The 16,445-nt window shown below is 36.6% G+C and overlaps 1 protein-coding gene across 1 annotated transcript; it reads left to right on the top strand.

Annotated features, from left to right (window-relative positions):
• Nucleotides 1–926: 926 nt before the first annotated feature.
• LOC140344790 (cytochrome P450 2K6-like) lies at nt 927–7,641 on the top strand. Its single transcript, XM_072432000.1, has 6 exons — nt 927–1,049; nt 2,937–3,113; nt 4,229–4,370; nt 4,547–4,731; nt 6,205–6,346; nt 7,385–7,641. Exons 1-6 carry the CDS (start codon nt 927–929, stop codon nt 7,561–7,563), a joined length of 948 nt encoding a protein of 315 aa, XP_072288101.1. The 3' UTR covers nt 7,564–7,641.
• Nucleotides 7,642–16,445: the final 8,804 nt, after the last annotated feature.

Here is a 16,445-nt window from a genome sequence, read left to right as displayed (position 1 = left end):
TAACATGACTGACACGCTGTGAATACAGTCGCACCCATGTCTATACATTCTTTACCAGTCATTGTGATTAGAAATGAAGTCACATGACACCCAGCTGTACATTTCCTTGAAATGTGTGGGTTTTAGGTGTGTTTATACAATCTCACATGGTATGAGACGTTGCAAACCATTGCATAATGCTTTTCAATATCTGAAAATATATTCTGCTAATAGTACAGAATTTTTTTGCAGCAAATAATATTTGCCATACCTGATATGGCTCACTATCTCCAGCTCCTTCTTTGAGTTTCTGCCTGCAATTTCTTGAAAGAGGTAAAGGAGCCTCCGTAACAAGGAGTGTCCTTTGGTTTCTTCCCTTGATCAAGGCTCGCATATATTCCTTTAGGTATGCCGTATTTTCCCCTGATTAGCATGGTGGCATTTGACTGCGGCCACGGGCCCCAAGCCAGTTAAAAGGATTTGCGGCTGCATTGGCCTGGAATCAAAACCGGGCCTCCCGCGTGGCAGGTGAGAATTCTACCACTGAACCAACAATGCTGCACACAAGGTCTTGTGGCTGACTACGTCCCTCCACAGGGCTTCGGGGGAGTCCGACTTGTAAGTCATCTGCCGCTCTCCGTTAACAAAAAATTCCAGTGCCCTTGGAAAAAGCTGACAAGAAGCCTTGGCTCAGAGACAAGAGCTAAACTTCCCTTGGCTGCCAGAATAACATGCAGGCCATGAAATTGTCCGCGTCTGAGCAGATTGGAAACAGGAGCAGTTTGAAAAAAAGTTATTTTACACCAATAGTACGACCAGACAAAGGGAGCAGAGAACTGCAGCATTCCTGGGTGGGCTCGAAACACCAACCTAGCGCCGCGGAAGCAAGATGCGGAGCAAAAGGTTAAGGGAAGCCGTTGGCTGGGAATCGAACCCGGGTCAACGCCATGGAAGGCAGCTATGCTCACCACTATACCACCAATGCAGGACTGCAGGCTTTCCCAGACCCAGCATTTCTCTTTCATGCAGAGGAAGGAGGAGGCGCCTGCTTGGGCACTTTCAGCAAGGCCGTGATTTGCTTTACATTCCTTTGGCACCACCTTTCTCCTTCTCTGAGGCGCATTCTGCAACCAACTTCAGCTTTCTCGCTGTGTGCTTTGTCTAGCATGAAGTCTCCACTGCACTCACAGACTCCTTGCCAAAGCCACCGGCTTTACAATCAATGACAATTTACCACGCAGGCCACAGCTGTTTACTTAGGCGCATTCCTCTAGACTCCTCCTGCAATCAAATGTGTCAAGACAGGTGACCATTGCTTACCGGTGTAAGGTGTTCCATGGAATAAAAGTTCCTTCTCATAAACTTACAGGGCTCTTCCAAGTGATTCCAAGTGACTCAACCAAGTGATTTGGTAGTTAAATTATACATTTTTATTAGAGGTCCTAGAGTAGACAACAAAGAGGAAAAACTGAAAAAATTGAGCGACAGAAGGATCTAAATCCCAAATGAACAATTATTATGCAAAAGAATATCATCATTTATATGGCCCTGATCATAGAAAAGACAAGTGTCACAAAACGTGATTACATGATTTACGTGATTACATGGGGATAGTTATATATGGCAGCCATTACAATGACACTATGCCAAATCATTTTTTTGCTTTCAATATGGTGGTTAAAAAATAAAATCTACCAGCTTTATTTCTGTCTACTGGGGGGTAGGGATGAGGTTCAAGTTAGCTCCTACCATGGAGCATACTATACAACAGTTTACAGCCAATGTGTATCTTAAAACTCAAGTGATTGGCAAGATAAATATCGGTTTTGTTTAAATGAAAGCCAAACCTAAGCAGATTCAATTATTCCTGTTGGGGATGTCCCTCCTTTTTGTCTCTTTGATGCCTATACAAGTGAATTGGAGGTGTGGGCATCATAATACAAAAATGTATTACTGACATTTTTAATCACCCCTTATGTTGGGTTTAGTATGAAAAATGTTGCAACAATATCAGTTTTCAACTTTCCCAAAGATGGATCCTGACTTTAGCTTGAAGTTATATAGCTTTAAAATTGTATCTCTGTGTGTTCAGCCTTTGGCACTATTTGGTCCCCATACAAACTCCTGACACGCTGTGAATACAGTCGCACCCATGTCTATACATTCTTTACCAGTCATTGTGATTAGAAATGAAGTCACATGACACCCAGCTGTACATTTCTTTTAAACCACCTTTGACAATAATCCTTTTTTCAATTATTTCATTTCTATCAAGCCAAACTACAATGATATTTTAATTAGATCACAAATGCTTGGTGAGCATACTATTGTGAGATGACTTAATATGAACTGCTTACTAGTATATATACAGCTTGATCTCAATTAGTTTGCAGTGTTGCAAAGCAAACCAAAAAGTATAAAAACACTTACAAACAAATGTTAAAAATTATTTTGTAAATGAGTACAATGTAACCTAAAAAAAATAACACTTACCCAAAAGAAGATTTAGCATTAAAGATTCTAATTGACCTGTCATAGACTGTAGATACGCACTGAACAGAGAGCAGGTGTGTGCTAATTAATTGCTATGATCTCACCATTCACAGCTATCTGCAACGTACGCGCGTCCAGCGAGTGCGGATTTTATTGATGAATCAGGGCCAATACGTCCAAAAAAATCAGAAGGGTGTAAATATTTTAAATTAATTTACTTAGGGGTATTATCACCCCAATATATCATATATATATAAGACAGTTCAAATTTTTGTACACCCATTGAGTGACCATTATAGGATCAAGTCATGAGTGACCTTTTCACACTTTTTACAAATCACTGTCAATGCAGTTTACTAAATGCACTTGTCACAATGTAAATATATTTACATAAACCTATAAAGTGTGTTAATTCTGGTTAAACTCATTATCAGAAGACTGTTATATGCTTATTTTTTTCCTAGCTGTACAATGCATTTCCCTCTCTGGTCAGATGGCTACCTGGGAGTCATAGACAAGTCAATCCAAATATGAAAGAAATACATACCTTTGTCAGAGAAACCTTCACCAATCACAGGAATCAGTTGGATGTCAATGATCAGAGGAATGTAATTGATGTCTTCCTTGTGAAACAAAAGGAGGTATGTAACATGCAGAAGCCACTTGCTTCTATCTGCTAACTTTTGCTGAAAATTGAAAAAGTTGGAAAAAGTTTAGCTCATGTTTAATCCGTAAAGAAAACCTGTTCCCCTTAAAGTGTTCCAGAACCTAAAATGCACTTATGAAATTATGTCTAAAAAGGGTCCACAAAGTGGAAAATGTTCTTTCATGTTGATTGAGCTTTTTAGATGTATTTTCAGGCACTCCTCCTGGCCACACACTCATGGGTCAGCCTTAAGCCCTTGATCCCATAGAACCACCACACCAGTTTTAAAAGACTTTCCCTCCAATCTTGGGATTCCTTCTTAGTCCTCACTCTAAGAGTTCCCCCTATCCAGTATTTCTTTCAGCCTAACCATTTGCCCATCCTGTTTCAGCCTCTCCAGCATGGAAGTCCTACCAGAGATGGTAAATTTATCAGGACTGGGACACAAGGGCATTTGGTGCATAAAGTTATATATCTCATTTTTGTGGGTATAAGATCTTTTTTCCCCCTTTTTCCCGTTCTTGTGGCAGAATGGTTAGGAGGATAACATTCCAGGCTATTTCTCATTGAAACAATTTGAGCAACATTTCTCCACTACTGCCAGACCCCCTAGATCTGCTGAGCATTTCATATTCACCTGTTGGTTAATTGAATGTATCCCAGTCCAGCTCCCGTGCTAACTTATTGTTGTCTAGTCTGTTGTTTCCCTCTCTGTTCCCTTGCTCATCCAATGTTCTCTTATGTGTCATCATTCAGATAAAGTCATCCTTCTTCTATCCCCAAGTTCTTGCTAAACGTTTGCTCTGTGTATCATTTTAGGTAGCCTGGGGTTCCACATCTCATTCTGGGGCTTCTGTCTTTAGAGTAACATTAGAACAACACTTTTTCTTCAGTTTTATTTTCTTGTTTTACCTGTCCTGTTCTTATTGCTAGATAAATATAAATAGTAGACTTGTTGAACATTATTTATACATTGTTATGTTTTAAGCCAATTTAGCACCAGAAAACAAGCAAATTATTTGTATATGTTGTTCTAGCAGAGTAAATTTTATGAACCTAAAAAGATAGAATTTAGCAAATATAATATACTCTGTATTATATTAATTTTAGGAAAAGCCAAATCCCGAATTATATTTTAATGATGAAAATCTAACAGTTCTACTGACAGACTTGTTCACTGCTGGGATGGAGTCAACATCCACCACACTCCGATGGGGTCTTCTGCTGATGATGAAATACCCAGAAATCCAAAGTAGGTGATATTTTTTGTTTGCTTTTTTCTTTGATTAGCGCTCATTCACCTCATTCTTCCCAGTCACAAAGAAAACTCCTTAGTAACTGCATATATGATATGTTAATGGTTATGATAGGTTAATTCACAAAGAATATGTCTACTCTACATACCGAATGTCTCCATTTCAATACCAGAAAAGGTTCAGAAGGAAATTGAAAAAGTCATTGGATCTGGGGAGCCTCGACTCATACACAGAAAAGAAATGCCATATACTGATGCCGTTATTCATGAAATCCAAAGGTTTGGCAACATTGCTCCAACGAACGTTCCTCGTTCCACAACTCAAGATGTGACATTCAAAGGATTTTTTATACCCAAAGTAAGTATCACATTTTATCCTTCATTCATTTCTAATATATTAAATGTGAACTACTCTGAAAAAAAGAAGTGTTACTCATATGGAGGGTAACAATAACATACCAATTAAGCATATAATGGATTATAATGACCCAGAATTACTTCTTTAAGTGGCGTGCCTAGTGTGCTATCAAATTTATTGCCCAATTTGTTTAACTCCCACCTGTATCCCAAACTTTTCTAAGAATTTTGGATAGAGTTGGGAAGTTGTCCTCTTTTGCAGTTCAGCTCCCTTTGCTCTTTCCTCCCTTATCTCCCGCTTTATGGATACAGATATTGGAAAGCTGGAAGACATTTGAGTCAATGTTGTAAAAGGGAATCAGTAATGCAGAGCTGCTGAGTTATTTCTCAGAGAGGGAGCAAAACTTACTCTAAAGAGAAATGGGAAGGCTGCTAAGAACTTGATGGAATGATGGAGCAAAGGGACTGTAGTAGAAATTTCTGGGATGGAGGGGTAGCCTGTGGTGATACTTGGGGTGGTACTAGCGCCTACTCTGCTAAATATTTAGAAATTGGGTATGAGTGAAATGGATGGTTTTTATTCACCATACCTCATGATACAATTGCCATTTTGAGAAAATACATTGGTGTCAATAGGTAAGACACAATGCTTTGAGATTTTCTGTTTCAGCAAAGTTTTGTCACAAGTAAAATTACTCTATATGTAGTATGTGGCCTGTTTGATCTCCGCAACCTCTTCTTTAAAGTTTTCCTTGTAAGGGTCTTCTTTTTTAATATATGCACTACAGTTTGCAAGCATTCTAAATGTAAAGTCTTCTCACCTTGAGCATTGTTAGGGAGGAGACAGGGAGAGAATTAGTGTCCACTAAGTATATCCCTACTATTCAGGGCAAAGTGACAGGTTTTCTAGCTACACACCTATCCCCAGCCTCCCCCAATCCCCATATACAATCAGACCATAACTTGTCTTTAAAGTGCTCCCATGGCTCTGTACCCTCATTGTATCTTTCCTCCTAGGATACAGTGTTCAAGTCAGTGGCCATTCCCCAAACTCAAACACATTCATATGGGTGAAAGCAACAAGCCATAAATTGCCTAATACATTTTGGAGTAGATAGAACAATTGGGAAGGGGTTATCATTAATATGTTATGGGCAATTCCCCCTCTATATGATTATCAGTTAGTTTTCATTTTACAGTCAGTTATGGTGGCTGTGAAAACCTCTTAGTACCTCTCATACATTAATACACCAGACATTTTAAATGTGGAGATAGCTGAGAGCCATTGCAGGTGAATCTAGGATTAGACCTCCTACAATTAAAACAAGTGAGAAAATCAATCAAATGAAAAAAAATCAAATTAGCTACAAAATGTGGGGAGTGGAAAGGAGTGGTAAGGAAATGTTGATCATTCAAATAATAACACCCATTTATTGTGATTCATCCAAATACCCCATTCATCTTTTCATTGCAGGGAACACAAGTGATCCCCTTACTATACTCCGTCCTACGAGACAAAGATCACTTTGAAAAACCATATGAGTTTTACCCTCAACATTTTCTGGACTCTAAGGGAAATTTTGTTTTTAATGAAGCTTTTATACCATTTTCTGCTGGTGAGTAAATCAATGAAGGTAAACCAAAGCATGCCACATATGTGGCGACTGTGACCAACCTGTTTACAAACAGCTTCCCAGTTTTATGGCATGGAAGAATGGAAAAATTATATCCCAAAAGTGTAGCTATTCTGTCATGTCTGGTAAGCGTGGATTTTGGATAATCAACTCAAAATATGTTCCTGACATAATTACCATTTGGCCTCCTAAAAGTTTTGTTGACCCCTTTTCTATACATGTGCTGAGCTGTGTCCTCGGAACCTTTGATTTCTATTGTGCTGGGTGTTCATCTTAGCTGTATACCTGCTTGTCTGTAACCAGGTAAGGTGTCTGATTATGGCCAGGTATAGTTCCTAAAAGATTCATTCAATGCCCTTTAATGTTAACCAAATCTTTAGGGTGATTTAAGGTGAAACCCCACTATAGTATATGAGTAACAAACATTGCACCTAGATTCTGCCCAAAAAGGCAGGGAGGGGGCCCAGCAAAGCCATAAGAAAAATACACTAGTGCGCAAAAAGAAAATGAAAAATTACCAGTCGGCAGACAGAGTCTTTTCATGCAGCTGAAAGGGAACCATTACCATACATAACTACTTTAAATTGGCCAAAAGTTGTACGAGCTGCTATTTTTTAATTTAAATCGTAAAGCCCCCTTAAGATTTTAACCAGACCATTATTCAAGAATTATTGCTCATCTCCCCCACTAATTATATTGCCATAACAGCTCCCATGCCTTGAACATGGGAACATTGGTGGGTCCCAGTGTTGAGAGACAAGGCCTCCTCCTTACCTTTGGTCCCAAAAATGATGTGGGTGATTGGGCTTATTGTGGAACAAAAAAGTAGTGTAACATTTAAAACCAAGGTAGGCTGAAACCTAAACTTCATCCTTAGTGGCTAGCATGAAATATTTTCTAACTAGTGTTGAAAACCCAGAGGGACACAAAGATGGAAATTTTGTATCATACCCGTAAAAGTCAATATTCTGCCTTTACCACTTTTTCTATAATGATTTTGTTTTTCATTTCTTCTCCAAGGTAAGATAAGTTGTGCTGGAGAAACCTTAGCCAAAATGGAGCTGTTCATCTTTTTTACAACATTGCTGCAAAACTTCACCTTCCAGGCTCCACCTGGAGCAAAACTAGACCTCACAGGTGATGTTGGCTTTACAACCCCTCCAATGAAACATGAGATTTGTGCAATCCCTCGCAATTAAAGTGAACTGACAAGAAATAGAGGAAGAAAATTTTGAACTGGATTTCTCAGTTTAATATGTTCAAAAAGAAAACTGTCTTTTTTTAATGAAATGTAGTCATAAATTACCATATAGTGATCAATAAGAACCCCAGATTGGTAATAATAATTGCATATTTATATGTAAAACTGAAATAAATTAAGAAAATGAAAATAAAGGTGAACAGTGACATGATATGCTGAAAACTGATTATTTTTAATATAATAATCATTGATAAAGTTTAAATATAGCATGGTGGCTCAGAGGTAAGAGCTCTGGCCTTTGCAGCACTAGGTCCCAGGTTTTCTTCTGGGTACTCCAGTTTCCTCCCATGTTCCAAAAAACATGCAGTTAGGTTAATTGGCTTCCCCCCCAAAAATTGTCCTTAGACTGTGATAAAGACATATGACTATGGTAAGGACATTGGGTTGTGAGCCCCTGTGAGGGACAGATAGTGACATGACTATGGACTTTGTACAGCGCTGTGTAATATGATGGTGCTATATAAATACTGTGTAATAATAAATATATAAATGAATAAAGATCACAAAATAATCATGTTTCCTGCCTGTGCCAGCTAATTTATCTGCCAGGACAATACAGCTCGACCCTGTGCCTAGGCAAAATCATTTTTTTTGAATGAGTGAACTTCTGAAAAGTTTGATCAGTTTGGGTTAAAGTCTAAGGAAATCCAAACCAGCAGCCTAAAAAGTAGGTATTACTTTGTGGATTCCTCCATATGCAACTGCTTCTGTTTCCTTTAGAGTCCTTTTTTGAAACAGGATTTGGACAAATGAAATGTTGAGATTGGATATTAAATATTCATAATATATATTTATATATGACAGTGTAGACAACTGTTTAGGATTTTACGCACAATTCATAACATATGCCACATCCCTGTCAATGTCAAAGTCAATGTATAAACAATTAGGTGAGTGTTAATGGGACTTTTAAGGCATTTTATCAAATCAATTTCTTGAATCTAATGTATATTAAAAGTCAAAGTTTACTAAAGCTTCCAATATAAAACATTAATAAAAACATTACCTAAATCTCAGTAGCTCCACAATCATATATATATGGGCATTTAGTTCTTCGACGCGTTTCACAGAGCAAGTCTGCTTCATCAGGAACATAACAGCATTTACCTTTTAATATTTCTACTCTCTGGTATTATCTCTTGGATCAGATAGAATAATCCTTTCACAGCATGGACAGGGAGGAGAAATAAGTAGTCAACCTGTAATGAATAATTAGTTGCTTCAGCCCCCCTTGTGCAAGATATGAATAAATAACCAGAATTTTCGATCAGATCCAACTTGCAATGAGTGTGAAGCAATCATCTGACCAGTCACAGGATTGTCATAGGATTGCTTCACATTCATTAAAAGTTGGATCTGCATATATGTATAGAGTATTGCTCAGGGAAATGACTGTCAGCGAACTTATGTTCTCATGGGTCCAGGTTATGATTGGAATATTATACTCTACTTTTTGATACGTAAAAAGTTTATTGTTATTTTTGCTTGATGCAATATCAGGGTATTTCACAACCTAAATATAAAACCAAAAACCACTATACTGATGTTTAAAGCTTCTTTCCCTGGTATGTAAATGTCCCCTTGTCATTTGTAAGTGCTATTCATTAAAAAAATTACTTTGGCAAAAAGTAATTTTGATGTCAGGGATCATATACTTACAGTACAGAATGCATAGATGACCCTAAGCCAACTCAAAAGTGACCTTTTTGTTAGAGATGAAACCTGGTGGGCTAAGTCAGCCTCTGGTTTATTAATTTTTTTTTTCATCATCTAATTTTTCATAGTTCACCTAATTTATTAAAGAGATTCTTTTTTGTATTTGTATTTAGCTTACTAGAAATCACAATAATTTGATACATATTAGGTTTTTACATATTGTTAAAAAAGTAATGATAAGTCCACTTTAAACTAACAAATGCAGCACTGTAAAGGTTGGATGGAAGGTTTGATGTAGTATATGACATTTGGTAGTTAAATTATACATTTTTATTAGAGGTCCTATAGTAGACAACAAAGAGGAAAAACTGAAAAATAATGAGTGACAGAAGGATCTGAATCCCAAATGAAGAATTATTATGCAAAAGAATATCATCATTTATATGGCCCTGATCATAGAAAAGACAAGTGTCACAAAACGTGATTACATGATTTACGTGATTACATGACACGCTGTGAATACAGTCGCACCCATGTCTATACATTCTTTACCAGTCATTGTGATTAGAAATGAAGTCACATGACACCCAGCTGTACATTTCTATGAAGTGTGTGGGTTTTAGGTGTGTTTATACAATCTCACATGGGATTAGACTTTGCAAACCATTGCATAATGCTTTTCAATATCTGAAAATATTGTTCTGCTAATGGTACATGATTTCCCTGGATTGAGTGATTTTGCCGCCCTGTACATTATTTAACTGCATTCCAGTGGGGTACTGTCCAATTATTTCAGCACAAGACGAACTGAGAGCAAGGACAGAGCTGTGATCCTAACATAGAAGGTAAGATATAGACCAGAAATATGGCATTTCATTGGTATTGTTTTAGGATTTTTTGTTGGGGGGCTTACCTGGCATGCACAATTATTAAGCATAACTTTTATTATTTGTAAGCTTTTGATTAAATACAAAAAAACCTGACTAAAGTCTATTACATGACAATGATACAGGTAATTCAGTATAAAGAAGCTGCCACTGCTAAAAGCAAGGAAAAGGAATTGTCATTGTTAAAAACAGTATTCAGTAAAAGGTGGCTGCAATTTAAAAAAAAAGTATTTTCTTCTTGACTTTAAAACTTTGAGTCTCTCTTGATGTTGATTATAATTCTTGTATTTTGCAATTAAATTTTTTTAATAAGTCTGATGCTTGTAGCCCTTTATTCTACCTTGAGCTCCACTCTCAGATTGTTGAAAAGAGATCCCAATATATTATTTTCATAATAAAATAAATATTATATATTTTGACATGTTAAAAAGTACTGTAAAGTTATGGCTATCACGTTGAATAGAATCTGTATTCCATTTTTCTAGTTTTGAATAGAAGGGTGCTTTAGGTGTTCCAGAGCTTGTTGAATGCTTTGTAAATGTTAGCTGAAGATGATATAACATAATGTCATAACCTACATTTTACAAGATGTCTATCTCTATAAATACATCTTCATAAGAGAAATTCACCTATTCCCATTGCTGGCTTGCCTATAAAGATGCTAGAGGTAAACTCACCTCCCCTCGCTTTTTCGGCAATTACATCTTTATCCGCTCTATTTTGGGATTAGGATCTTTGGCCATCTTGATTATCTGAAATGACATAGACTTAGATGTGCATGTGCTACTATATATTCCAAACAGGCAGATATGTTTGTGATATTGTAGAAGAATTATAGCTTCTGGGTAATAGAAAGCCCACCTGCTTGCAATTATTTTTTAAATTTTCAGTTTAATAATTCTGCTGGATGTAATTTGAAGTAGTCATTTGCCAAGGTCATGAACATTCACTTATTTTATTATATAATAATTCTAATATTATAAATATTGCTAATACACCCTAAATTAGCTTAATGCTTGTTAGGAATATAACTGTCAATGACCTGGCCTGACTTAAGGCTGTGATTTAATGTTAATGTCCTTCCAGGACTTTGCTCCTATTTGCATATAAGGAAAGAGACCTTATAAACCAAATAAACTCTATGGACAAGAGCAGGTTTCATTTCCAATACAGATTCTTTTTTTTAGCAATCACCTTGTAATTACTTACAATAACAACATATTACATGTGTTAAGCTCAAAGAAGGCATTATTTTGGTGATATTGTCTTGCAAAAATTTATATATTGTTTATGCAATCCATCACCCCAAAAAAAATAACACAACAAACATAATTACACACTATTTCTAACACTAAAAATACCAAACAGATAAAAAGACAGATAAACAGATAAAGAATGAAATATTTGTTGCTTATTGTGAAAAAAATCTGGAAACCTTGTTCTAGAGCCCTTGTGTTTTTTTAATATATTTGATAATAATTTAACTTGCATTTAAATAATTCAGAGAGGCCAAAAGTATTTTGTTTAAAAGCTTTTATTACTTTTAAGAATATGTAAATTGTTTAATGTCTATAGTCTACTCACAGGGGAACATGAATTGATATCATAGGAGGGTCATAGTTCATCTTTATGATCTGCAGATGAAGGAAGCTGTAAAAATACTTTATAGTATCTTGAGTCCAAAAAACTGTATTTAAACAAAAACAACCAAGGGCTGTAAATTTGTATTAAAAATCAATGACCCATGACCTCCAAAGAAAAGTAGAAGAAGTATATTTTTAGATGGCTGTAGCCTAAAGTAGTGCCTGGCATATCAGATTTAGAAAGATAAATTCCACCTTGGGCTTTAATATCCTGTTTCATTTGCATGGTGGAAGATCTAAAACAAATGAACTATTGTTGATCTACCGAATCCTTTATGACAACTACACTCCCAAATTCTGTGGCTATGGTCATTCATGTCTTGCAGAGTTGTTACAGAGTTGTATATCCATGTCAGGTCACAACACATATATTTCTTTGTGCAGTCATAAAATACATTAGTGTTATTATTAAACTCTCCACTTAGCACAATAACTCCTTCAATGGTCCTGGCTGTCACCTTCACTTTTTGGGTTGCAATCAGAGCAAGAAGTAAAAGTATCCCGCCTGTTCCTAAAACAACTCAATAAAAAGGAAATTAGCTTCACGTTGCAGTGATATCCCCTAATCTCTATAAAAGGGTACATAAAAAGTAGAATAAAAAAAAAATTGCTTTTAACTCTTCTTTATGCAATACAAGCAAAAAGATTGGGATTTACAAACGCTTTAGTGATATTTTTGTTAAAGAGAATGCTGGTGGTTGAGTCAGCTACTGGTTTTAGATCAGTCATGTCTCTTTCAGGTCTTAGGGAACTCTGGATATTAATATATTCACAGCTCACAGTACATGAACATGATGATTAGTGGGAAGAATGCTTACCTTGCCTGTCATTGTAGGAAGAATGTCGTCCTTACAGATAGCAAAAAAGTGTCAATAGTAACTGACCTGTGGGTACAAATTGCCCATTGCTTAGAAAGCCCCTAACAATCTTTGAAGACAGCCAGCATTAGCCAACAAGGGAGGAAGGAAAGAAATAATGACTAATTGAAATATTTGACAGAATAATAATAAACTTGGAAGTTTTTTTCCTCCATTACAATGCACCGACTACAAGAGATTAATGTTGCTTTTGTGGAGCTTAACATGACTCTTTGACTTTGATCCCAAGTCATACCAATGCTGAGCTAAAGAAGTGGGTAATCCTAATTGATGTCAATTAGATGATATATCTAATATTTTGTGATGTCCTACAACTTTCCTGAAGAAGCGAAATCTGCGAAACGCATCAAAATGCTCCAGTTGTTTCACAAAATATGTTGTACATTTTTAAACATTTTACAGTCAAATAAACAGTGATATGAAGTTTAAAGTATTTAGTTTAATAAACGGTGCCTGAAAAGTCCAGTAAAGTTTCTTTTTTTAATAAATATGGTTTAATCTCCAGAAGAACCTGGTTGAGAAACATTGAATTAGAAGTTGCTAGGGGCTCCTCAAGTTGTGGCTGATTGACTTCACATTTGATGATGCCTGTATCCTTCTGGAGCAACACCACTTTTTTTTGAATAATATTAACATTTTGGAATTATCAGAAATTTTACTTAACAGCACTCCTTACCTACTTCTACAACCATCACCTTATTTTTCTACAGAGTACCATTTACTACAAGCTCAGGGCTACAAATAACAGAAGAAGATATTTCCCCAAAGCATGTCACTGATGACACAGAGAGACTTTCTTCTCAGCATATCACACATAATTGGTTTACCAGGAAAGCCAAGGACTATATGCTCTAGTACAACCTATACCAAGTCATCTCCTTAGCTTCTCTGAACTCCTTAGATCCAGGTAACAGGAGCAACCTTTAAGCTAAATATTTGTTGCCAGAGCTTGAATCAACAAGAATACTAGATTATGCCATGTAATCCTTCTCTCGTACGCGAGGCCAATGACATTGCCACCCCATTGCTATCATCCAAGGCTATCAGTGGAGCAATTCTATAGAGTGCAGTGCTTTACAACCATGGTTCCTTCAGAGGTTGCAAGGCGTTCTTTGAGCAATAGGCAATTTGGATCTCCTAATTTAACTGGCACCAACAACTATTTTGGCTGACTGTAAGGGTGACATTCTTCCCAATGACCAGCAATGTAAGAGCCAATCTTTCCAACGACCACCTTTCTTATATAGCTTATATGATATATAAGTGTAGCACTGATTCCATAAGACCTGAAAGCTATTTCAATTGTTCACTCATGTTAAAAATGTTGAAAACAGTTGACTTAGCTGAATTGTCTCCTGCGTGACTCTGCTGATAGCCATGTATCACTTTTGAGCATGTGAAATGGTACTTATTTGGCTTCGTATTTGTTCCATTTATTTTCTTATTCTCATTTCTATTTTGTCTATAGGTGTTGTCACAGACATGTATTTACCTGATCCAGTCACAATGCTCCTTTTTATTGTCACTTGTGTTTGTCTGGCAATTTTTCTGTTTGGTCAGAAGAAAGACGTTCATCCAAATTATCCCCCTGGACCATCATGTTTGCCTATTATAGGAAATATGCATATTATAAATGCCAGTAAACCATACATAACGTTTCAAAAGGTAAGATCTTGGATTTTAAATGAGTGGCTTGAGTATATGTGAATAGGTACTTTCTCTCCAGTGAAGAATATGTATATTGAAGGATGCAAAACATTTTATGAAATCTAGTGGCAGAGACACAAACTACTATTGAAAGTCTCTGAAAATTTATATGAAATCCAGCACTGCAGATCCACAGCCAAATAGTACATACATTTATGTAAGCTGTTTGGGTTACCTAAAGATACTAGCAGGCTGCAAATGTAATATTCCACAGTGGCTGGCTGCGCCAAAACATACATTACCCAATCAATGATGATTGCATGATGAGTGTGTCCTATTGGAAAAGCTTGTGGGAGTGTGCAATCTCATGCACTGCACTACAGACCTATATTCACATTAAAGTGGAACTAAACTCTGGAAATATAGGAGTTTGGTCGCTTAGTGCAGTAGAGACAAGCAATAAATTAACCTTACTTGCCTGATCACAGTTTTTTAAATTTCCTCACTTGTACCCGTTCAGCCACAAGCACTACCATTTCCTTTCTTATCCTCTTCCTGGTTTTGATCTTTGGCCATTATGATTCACCAGGCCGGAATGAGGGATGACATTTTTTCATATAAAGGCACCAACGATTCTTAAAACAGAACTTTAGTGGTTAAATACGCATATAAAAGGTTTTACCTGCCATAGGGTTTTCATTTTTGTCCATTGAGCTCTGAATATTACACAACTTTGCTTTACAGGGGGGAAGGGACCTGAACTTTTTATTATGATGTGCCAATTTCAGTACAGGTCATAACGTTGTGACTGGGCATTAAAAGAAGAAGCAGATAGATGATAAGCTCATCACTCTATTCTTTCCTTCTGGGATGCTCCTTGCACAGCAGTGTACCTGTTGTACAGAGACTGCAAGAATACTAGATCAAAATCAGATACCTACACTGCGTTTATTTAAAATACATTAACTGATGTATCAATGATTACAGAGCTACAATAAGTTGTGACTTTTTCGCCTAATAAACAAAAAACAGCTGTTTTGTGGGTAATATTCAGAACAGTTCTATAGTATCATTCATATAACAGTGCAGAGAAAGTAAGGAAAATGTTTTTGCACTTTTGGATTCATGATTCATAACTTTGTGTTTTTGTTTTTTTGAAAGCATGAAATGTTTATCCTATTACAGCTTGACTTCAATCCCAAAGTAAGGATTATGGGAGGACACGCATGAGTTTATTGATTCCAGCCCTTCCCTTAATGCATATAACCATAGAGAAATACACCTATAATCCTCACGTTCTTTGTAGGTGGTTGAGTCAAGCATAGCCCTATGCAGAGTTCAGTCTTGTAGCAGAAAGAAAGAAATGTCCTTTATGGAAACTAAAATATAATGTCAGCATCAGTAAATCAGAAAAGCCCCAGTGTGACAAACTTTATGGGAAACTTGTCATCCCTATCCTGGCTTTACAAACTTAGCAAATATTTGAATGAAAACAACCATGCAGTTAGTGGAGTGTTAGAAACATGATATCAATATTTGTGTTTCAAAATAATAGGTTGGATTTATTAAATCTCTTCAAAACTGGAGCAGATGGACTATCATAGGAGAACCTGGGTGATACAGCAAACCCTTGTCTTGAAGATCTTTATAAGATTGCAGAGAGGTCGATTTCTTTCCACCTGTAAAGGCATTATTTTTTTGAATAATAATTTGGATCTCTTAGGTCAGTTACCAATGACACCAATTAACTTTTTGGCTATCTGTAAGGGTGACATTCTTCTCACTGACCAGCAATGTAAGAGGCATTTTTCCTATGACTATGAACTGTGAGCTGTGGATCTAGTGATTAAAGCAGAGCTTCCCTGAGACCTGGAATGTTTTTTAAAAATTCCCCCGACATTAGAAAGGTTGAGAAACACTGCTGTAGACTGATATATGTTACTTTTATTTTTTTTCAGGTCTTATATTTTCTAACGGTAATAACTGGAAAGCCATGAGACGATTTACTCTTTCTACATTGCGAGATTTTGGGATGGGGAGGAGAACAATAGAAGATAAGATCACAGAGGAGTGCCAAGGTTTGATAAAAGTTTTCAAAGCCTATAAAGG

The sequence above is a fragment of the Pyxicephalus adspersus genome, unplaced genomic scaffold, assembly GCF_032062135.1.
Source record: "Pyxicephalus adspersus unplaced genomic scaffold, UCB_Pads_2.0 Sca15, whole genome shotgun sequence".
In the NCBI taxonomy this organism is placed as follows: Eukaryota; Metazoa; Chordata; class Amphibia; order Anura; family Pyxicephalidae; genus Pyxicephalus; species Pyxicephalus adspersus.
This window is presented reverse-complemented; position numbering and strand designations above follow the sequence as displayed.